The sequence below is a fragment of the Atta cephalotes genome (assembly GCF_000143395.1).
Source record: "Atta cephalotes unplaced genomic scaffold scaffold00038, whole genome shotgun sequence".
Taxonomy (NCBI): Eukaryota; Metazoa; Arthropoda; class Insecta; order Hymenoptera; family Formicidae; genus Atta; species Atta cephalotes.
The window spans coordinates 2,001,636-2,011,709 of record NW_012130102.1 but is presented as its reverse complement, the minus strand read 5'-3'; the positions used below and the strand labels follow the sequence as shown (position 1 = coordinate 2,011,709).

At 29.7% G+C, this 10,074-nt stretch overlaps 1 protein-coding gene across 1 annotated transcript in view; it reads left to right on the top strand.

The window, feature by feature from the left end:
* The window catches only part of LOC105621953 (beta-1-syntrophin), a 124,708-nt gene that overhangs the window by 93,803 nt on the left and 20,831 nt on the right, over nucleotides 1-10,074 (top strand). Inside the window, exon 4 of the mRNA XM_012203388.1 lies at nucleotides 7,238-7,461. Within this exon, the coding sequence (XP_012058778.1) occupies nucleotides 7,238-7,461 (224 nt within the window). The remainder of the gene's footprint in view (nucleotides 1-7,237; nucleotides 7,462-10,074) is intronic.

Below are 10,074 nucleotides of genomic sequence, written 5' to 3'. Positions count from 1 at the left end.
CACACACACACACACACACACACACACACACACACACACACACACACACACACACACACACACACACACACACACACACACACACACACACACACACACACACACACACACACAGAGCGACATTTCAGGAGAAAATCGTAGCCATCCCAGTAACACATTTTAAGCCGATTTCAGAGGATCGCAACATTTACGAATGCGCCACTCCCACAACCGTATACTTCACCATTCCTCCGTTTCTCAGCTGTCTTCCTCCACTCGCAGTTTGCGCACAATTTGAGTTTGAACACGCTTGAATTTTGTTGTCTGTCTCATTTAAGCATGTTTACGACTCCATTATTTTCCGGGCTTTGGAATAGGCTACGTTTCTTTTTCACGTTTCTCGTTGTGAATCGGAGGAAAATAGAGAGAAATGTGTCATTGCGAGTATTTTTCGTTGCGGTACTGCGCGATTATTAAGTTATATAGAAATTTTCATATTTATTTTTACTGATGCTGGAATATAATTGAAATGCATGTTTTTAAATATGTACGAGTCATTTACGTATATTTTTAAACTAGCCAAGTAAACGAAAGAGAAGATAATATTTTTAAACATAATACATCTCTCTTTTTCCTTTCTTTCACTGTTAGAATATATGGAATTTTAATGTTGTTTAAATGAAAACTTTTTTTACTTAATATACACATACAGTCAGATTGATGATGTATCTAATATAATATATAGATTCAATCGAGGAAAATCTTTTGGTGCATAGACTTTTTGGTATTTAAGTTGTAACTAATTTTCTTTTAATACACATTAATACTTTTAATAATTTTCTTTTAATTCTTTTAATATTTAATATTTAATAAAAGTAGCAAGCTGACATTATTTGTCGTCATTTTGACATCAAAATTTTTAATGTCATTTTAACATGAAAATGATAATAATTTGACGTGCAAAACTTTGTAGTTAAACTTTTTTGTCATCCTCTACTGTAAATCAAAATAGTAATCTTTGCAATTAATTTATAACCACAGGCTCAAGGCTAGATTACAAGAAAAGAAATTAAATAAGCTTAATAAAAGATTAACTTATTTGCAGAATTATTGGCAATTAGAATCCCTACATAGGAAAGAGCAGTCGCACTCATCTTGCAGTTAAAACCACAATGTTATGCTTCTGAAATTCTAACTACGATATATTACTAGCAACTCAAATCCGTATTGCATTACAGTAGCGTCTCATTGCAGGTGTACTAATTTACATGGTTAATATGTTACATATATTCAAATAATACTTACTGTACTAACATCCAGAGATTTCTAATTTTAGTATCATTACAGGATTTCGTTAATTTCTTAGGATTTTATAATAATAATTATAACCTGCTATAAATTTTTGCTATTACGAAGGTTTTCAAGTTCAAAGCAATAGAGTTAATTAAGCTTTTCTCTTTATCTTTCTTTGTTATATTAATTCAAACTACATAGGTAAATGTGTGGTCGCAAGACATTTTTTTTTTTTTACATAAAATGCTACTTCTTGTCCCGAAATTGTTTGCACTTTGTTATTAATTTGCCTACGCTTACAGAAAATTATTATTTTACTACCGGCGTAAAGATTAGGCGAAATTAGCCGAGATGATTTAGGACGCGATCGTGAGATCTCTTCCATCTCATGCTGAGCTCTCTCGTACAGCTGCGAGTGGATAGAGATATTCTGTGTTTAATCTTGTTTTAATCCTTGGCTTTCCGATGAATGTACAGTTGGGATTAATGCTTGTGAAAATATCGCTGCGATTACACTTATATTATAGCGGCTCATAAACAGAAGTATGGTGTCCGATAGTCAATTTTGAGAATATAAAGATAGAAATTACGTAGCTATGTTATTTGCAAGAAAATGATGTCACGATATATCGAGAGATAGATATTCAACAAAAAGTATAGCAATAAAAAATAATTAACGAGTAAAAAGAAACAGTAAAAGAGAACAAACTTCAAATTAGAATATACGATACAGGTCAAATGTTTCGCGTAGGTTTGCGATATATGGAAGGAAAGAATGTGGGAAGATACGAACGGAAATATCTCTCTCTCTCTCTCTCTCTATCTCACTATCTATCTTTCTTGTTCTCTATTTGAGCGAGATATGTGCAATGTGAAAACATAGGAAGGATGCAAAAACTCGTACATCACATGTTATCGCTTCTTTTAGGAGCCCAACCGGACGCAAATCAAAGCCGTTCGATTTATACTCTCTAGTGAGTATCCAGTTCGATTACAACAGATTGTTCTCTTTAGCTACATTTTTTGTCTGCCTTCGATTTTGATCGCAATTGTTTTATTTTAGGTAAAGTTTACAAAGCTATATGTAATTATATATATATATATAAAAGACCGCAAATTCAATACTAGAGTAATTTGGTGGATTATTACCTTGTTCGTTTTTAAAGGATAAATTCTATTATAATTTGAATATTCTCTTTTAGGTATTTACTTGCACATGCGAAATTATTAGTAATTTAAGAGACCTGAGGTTTAGAAAATAATAGCATCAAAAAATTCTCTTTCTAAACAGTTGGAAAATTTTGTATTAAATTTAACATATTTTACATGGCCATCCAATTTTTTTTGCGTTAATTTAATACAAGAAGAAAATGTTACACAAATGTTAAAAAATTTATACAAAAAGTATAATATTGACATCATTTGTAAGCAAATTGTGGATGTATATTTTTTGAGTAAAATTAACATTTATGGTAACATTAAATAAATATATTTTTAGTAAAATTAATTTAGAATATTTTTATATTATTTTATATTATTTTTATATGAAATTATTTTTATATTATTTTTATATTAATTACTTATGTTATTTTACACTAAGAAACGTTAAATATCAATTTAACACAAGATATTCAAATAATATAATTATATTAATACAACATAATAATAATTAACGTAATATCCGAGTGTTAAAAATTCTATATAAAAATTTAACAAAGATCAATTTTAACACAAATATCAAATATCTTTCATCTATATAACTATCTAAGGAGTGAAATATCTCCATTTAATTTAATATTGGTCTTTATTCTAAATAAAAGGCATCTATTTTTACTTGTCAATAATTTCTCATGAGCACGTCTTCTTATTATCTCGAACGGAATCGTCGACGATGCAAATCGTGAACGTCGCCGCAGAGACGGAACGAGAAAGGGCGAAGTGACGTTGTTCGTTGCCGCTTGATAACTCTTCTCTCCACTCGTTCGCGCCTTCCGAACTTTTCCAACCTATTCGATCGACCTTTCCCTTCTCCTATGGCGTTTGGTATTCGCTCTCGGCCGTTTAATATTTCTCTCTTTTCGCTTGATTCCACATTGGTACCCTCGTCGTAGATTGCGCGACGTCTCCCTTCTCCGCTCTTTTCGCTCGATTTCACGGTTGCCACGACACGGAAGAAAATCGGCGTCGCGGCGCACACCGATAAGACGCCAACGACGATTGTGATGTCTGCGGAGCATTGAAACGGATCGAAGGAAAAAGGAACAAGCAATGATTCTCCGATTCCAAGATTCTAGGAAACACATTGAATTCTTTAAACTTCAGTGTTTTGCATTTTTAGATTCTTTAAAATTCTCGAAATTATTGACTTCTTAGATTTTATAACCTTTAAATTTTCGATTAAAACTCGACACACTGCATAATTTTATTGTACACTATTTAAATACAATTAAGATATTAAACGGCTCACAAGATATAATAAATCGTACAAATAAAATAGAGCTACAAGCCATACGTAAGTAATAAATAATAGCTATTGACATTAGATTGAAATTTATAAAATTATAGAATTTTAATGAATATATCTAATGAATATAATCTCGTAGCAGGTCGAAACGTTTAATGTCAATAGCTATTATTTATTATTTATGTATGACTTGCAGCTCTATTTTATTTGTACGATTTACTATTTACTCTATCAGTAATTACGTAATGCAGTAATACGTAACGTTTTTTTAGTAATTTAGTAAGAATGTTTTAGCTGTACACAATATATAAGTTAAATCAGTCAAAATATCAACTACTAAAAAACCAATATCAGTTAATATCAGCCAAAAAAATTAGATCATAAATACACTCTGAAATCAACTGCAAAAAACAAATAATTTGGCTTATAATGGCTTTATACAACAAAATAACCATATTTTGCTGCAATAAATAACTTTCAAACGAGTAATAGAGAGTGAATCCAAATGAACTTTCCCATGAATATTTATTAAAGTTTTATTAGTATACAGGGTGTCTGATAATTGTTATGACAGAGTTCGTGGACATGTAGAGCAGAAACGGAAAGCCTTCTACCATTTCGCAATTTTCGCAATAGTTAACAAGATATTAATTGCTAAAAATTGCCGAAAATCTTCAATAATTTTTTACTCGAATACTATCAACAAAAAAACTGCAAAAGGTGACGATTGTTTATTTTCTTCTCATAAAATTCTACGAATTTTTTCAGAATTTTTTATCAAGAATTTATCTTTTTAGTACTGCATTTTCTCATTTTTACCAACATGAGAAAATATTTTAAAAATTATATATTTTAAAAATTCTGAAAAAATTCTTCGAGCTCTGAGAAGAAAATAAACAATTTTTGTCTCTTGCAGTTTTTTCGTAAAATTGATAGTATTTGAGTAAAAAATTATTGAAGACCAAAAAATTTTCGGCAATTTTTAACAATTAGTATCTTGTTAATTATTATGAAAATTGCAAAATGATAGAGGACTTCCGTCTCAGTTCAGTCCGCTCTACACGTTCAACGAACTCTGTTAGAACAATTATCAGTCAGTATATAAAAACTTTGATTTAATTTTACGACCAAATTTGCAAATAATTAATCTGCAAAATATGATTTTACATAAAAATTAAGATTAACAAAAAATTGTATAATTTAAACTTTTAAATTATGCTCAAATTTTACACAGATACTTATGACTTATCTCTTTCTGTTGGACAGATTTAATAAAGTCGTCGAATTAAATCAAATTGTTTTATATATACTAATAAAATTCTAATGAATATTCATGCAAAAATTCATTTGGATTTACTTTCTCTCTTTTATTTTGTTTAAAAGTTATTGTATATTCAGCAGTACAAAATATCGACTAATAATACAAACAATAATAATATAAACAATTGATGAAATTTTTATATTTTTGGCTTAAATTTAATGTTTTGAGATGTAATGCATACATCCTTAAATATATTTTATATAATACGTATATATTTTCAAAATGATAACAAAATTATGAAAAATTTACAGATTATTCTAAATCACTATCATTTATCACTAAATCACTATCATTTAAAAATAATATGACAAATTTAGTGACAGTTTACTGTCTGGATTGTAAATTATTTTAATAAATAATAGTATTTTTTTTAAATCTGTGTTCTAATAAAAATATATGGAAATATATTATAAAATAAAAATCTCAATTTTTTAATATAAGTACATTATGTATTCAAGATTATTTACGTAGAGTTACATTTCGATGCATGAATTAGTTATCCAGTAAATAAACAAAATATTTGTTCTGTATCTTTGTAACTAATCAATGAATCGTAATGAAACCTTGCATAAATTATTTTAAATATTTAAAGTACTCATAAAAAAGAAAAATGTAAATTTTTTATTATTTTCTAAAATTTTATTTTTTAACAATAAAAATAATCACAAATAAAATAAATAAACTATAAAAACTGTGTTATTAAACGAAAATATAATCTTATTCACACAACTTTTATATGTACATAGTTTATTTAAAGTGTAAATATTACACATACTTCCAAATTTAATTTTCTTTGTACTGAGAAAAAATATAGTTAATTTTAATAAATATTTAATTCAATACTGCCAACTAACAGTAAGTAAATATTTGTTCAATAAAAAAATGATTGTTAAATCAAATTAATATTTCTTGTATCAAATAAATATATCTTTATATTTAATAAATATTTAATTGGCAGTATTCAACCAAATATTTATTAAAATTGACTATATTTTTTTTCAGTATAGGAACTGTATGTCTAATACATCCTTAAATATCCTTAAATTGTAGATTGACTCGATAAAAACAATCGTGCTTTGTGCATAACATTTTCGTTTTCCATATAAAATACACAGGACTAGTTCAACGGTTGCTACGTAGAGTTTTTTAATCTGCCGGATAAACTTTTCGATCGGATGTCGTTCGTCGGCTGAAAGCGACTTCGTCAGAACTTCCGGTCCCTCCTTGTACGTGGGATGTATCTCCTTATGCCGCTACTTACGCGAACTTTTCCGGAGCTTTAAGGAGGCTGAAGACGAAGTTTGATCCTTTCTTCACCAAGAGAAAGAGGCAGAAAGTCGTTTAAGATTAATGTGCTCTTCTTAGGTTGTTCCTCTATGACTTTAACGCGATTGCGATCCTAACAAGAGACAAACTGGCAAGTTTTGATTTCAATGGAACTTGGAAAATATGTAGAGTAATTTAGTAGTAGAAAGAATAGAATAGTTTCAAGATATCATAATATAACAAACAATATTTTATTATTATGTATTGATAATTATTATATATTGATAATATTACAATACTTTTTGTTATAATGTGTATAAAAACGTGCAATAAATCATTTGTTTTATCTACAATTTCTTTATTATTAACGTAACATATAAACAAAAATTTTAGTCATAAATTTCCTTCTTTTTTTTCTTTTTAATTTACGACATCAATTGTATTTAAACATCAATTGTACAGTAATGTAATTGTAGCCGAATATCTTGTTCCACTTGATATGATGCTGCAGATATAAAACGAAGAACTCGATAACGTCATCTTTTCTGAAGTATTGATTTCTTTCATTCTTTAATTCTTCTTTTTATCTCATCGTTGCTGAAATATTTTTCATATTATCATAATTAATTAATAACCCTTTTTGCGCATATTGGATAATTAATAGCATTATTATAATTTGTAATTTTTAAATTGTCTGCCTTATTTCTTGCAGCTACATCTAAAGTCTTCCAAGTTCTAATGTTGTGGAGAGCTTTAATTGTTGAGCTTTCAAATCTTAAATTTCATACTATTAATTTTTGGTAATTATAACATCTTTAGCACGTTTATTTCCTCGAAGAAAATGTTTTCATCAATTATTAAAAATTGGATGATGTTTATGTTAAATGACATAAATATGTTGTATATACTTGCAGAATGGACGAGCCAGTAGTGAGAGTAGCGAAGATGGAGCCGGAAGTAGTGCAAGCACTTCGCGAGGAGCCGGGAGTGGATTCGGTCTTGCGGCTGGATGTACCGGCGGATGGCGTAGTGTTTTTGGTGCAGTTTCAGGCCGGGAACTTAGATTATATGAGTGTGCGCCTTGGAGCCCAGAAGCTTGGGCTTCGCCGAGCATTACCTGTCCCCTTATCGCAACACGGTAAGTCTTCTACAGTGTTTACAATTTTGAACAAATGATCACATTAATTTCTTAAATTCTCCTCTTATAACAAATGAATAAAAGAATCGAGTTACCCTTTTTCTATTTCCTACTATTTTCTACTATTTAAAAAACGAGGTAAACTATCCTATATAATTAATGAAGACCATTACGATAATTTAATTAGTTGAAAGCGTGATATAGCGAGAAATTAACTTGTGAAATTATTTGACACAATAATGCTTCTTCAGTTTTTTCCTCGTAATGTTCACAACAGTTTCAATCTTGATTCTATGTATTTAAAACATCTTAATTACCTAATTCATCTCAATATTTGTTTTTTTTTTGTATATCTTTTCTCCTAGTCAATGTTCGTTCGCTTACGAACCGAAGTCGCGTAACAATCCGCCATCGGCGTCATTAACACGACGATTCACGTATCGCACTACGGATCCCGTATCGACTATGGTCGAGAAAGCGGGAACGTGCTTACGAGTGGAACGAGCCACGTATCGCGTCGTCAACGAGCACTACGACCGCGTCACGTTGTAGCACGTACGTCTCGTCGATTTCACGTCGACGTAGCGTGAGACTGCCATCGTACAGGTTGTCGGGAAATTAAGCGTAAAAAATTCACCAGCATCGCGTACGAGAAAGTGGCTCCGCATGACGAGCATCTCCCGATGGGAGTAACAACTATAAATACAGAGCTTCCAACATCTTGTTATACGTGAACCAAAAATCATTCTGCAAAGTGAAACTAGAAATCTTTCGCCAAGAAAATTCGCATGAGAAAGATAGATTTTGTTGTTTTTAATTTCATTTAATTGATCGAGTATATAATTTAATCGTGCTTCTGTATTGCGCTTTCAGTAGATAATAGAATTTAAAACGTGTTGATAGAAAATTAACGTGAGTAGATACAAAGAAGGCTAATGAGCAGCTATGCGTAATTTGCCTTTAACATTAATTAGCAAAGACAAATTGCCTGAAGATGACTGTAATTAATGGATAAAATGTTCTGGAAATTTGTTTTAATAGAAAGATTGTCTACGTACAAACATTGATATTTTGGCTCGCAATTGACTGTGCTTATATTCACGTGGCTTTTAATATCCTGCACATGTAGAATTTATTTCTGGATTCTTTAATCAACTCTACATATTCGGAGATTTTTTCTTGACATACATAAATATTGAGATATGAGATATTTCAAGTTGCACGAAATTGCAAATTAAAATCTTTGAAAAGTTATGAACATACGTATACATTTACAAGATTTTTATTATAAATTTTAATTTAAAATTTCTTTTACAATAACATTTAACATTAAATATCTGAAAAATGTAACAAGCTCCTATTTTTATTAAAGAAGATTTGATTAATAAAAATAAATATAAATATTAATAAAATAAAAATAAATATTGAATCTTAATAGAAAATTTACATTATAATTTATAAAATTTTAAAATAATTAATAAAATTTTATATAATACCTACAAGCATTTGCAAGAAAGATGAAAAGAGATACACATAAAGGACATCTATTCTAGCACAGCATACAGACAGACTATCCCTACATTTGTATTCGACGGTACAGTAGGAGGATTATCAATGAGGCACATCGGATTACAGCAGTTAGCGATGTTCGTTAGACCGCTATTTTAATTAAGACTATTATACATCCGGCCGACTGTTCGCGTGATGTCATTGTGACGCTCGTTACGTGCACGGCTCGCGAAATCATTTTCGTCTCTGTGGCGATTCATTTTGTAATGTGTCGATGCTACATTATACCGATACTAATCACGAATGTGTCGTTTAACTGTATGCGTAAACGTGATTCGAGCTTTCAACGGGCACATCTAATTATTCGCTGCATTGCTCTGAGTCGTTGAATGGGCATTGAAAGGATCTAGTAGTGAATGGATCAGTGAAACTACTCGCTCGGCTTTATACTGCTGATTATATACATACTAAGTAATATGATTGAAGTATCCATGGCTACGTATCGTCGAAGGTATCGCGCATATCCTTCCGAAATTGCATGTAAAAAGGTAGTGATGTTGGGATATGTTGCTAAAGAGATATTAAAATTGAATTGGTATCTACTTTCGAATAACAGCACATTCGAGATGGTACTTCTGTTGGTGTTTTCCGCTCATATACTGATATCATATTTTATATGTTTTAACCTTTTAAGTTTTTTATATTGTAAAAATTCGTAGCAAATTAAAAAAAAATAAAGAACAAGAGAACTAAAATTTGTTGCTAATTCTAATTTATGAAATACAATACATAGTTTATAGCTCATACAAGATTCATGGTTTGAAAATAATTTAAATTTAATTTTAAAATATTATATATATATACGAAAAGAATAGTTTTGCTGAAGTAGCTAAATTCAGTTAGATACAGATCTGAAAATAATTTTAATGGAGCGTTAAAATAATTATATAGAACGCGCAAACTGGTTGCTAGAATATCAAAATTTTTTATAGCGTTGCTCATCGTATTTGAATGTCCAATATCATTATTTTGATGATTCAATCAAGTTATTTTCATGTGCTTTTGTATGTATATATATATATATATATATATATATATATATTA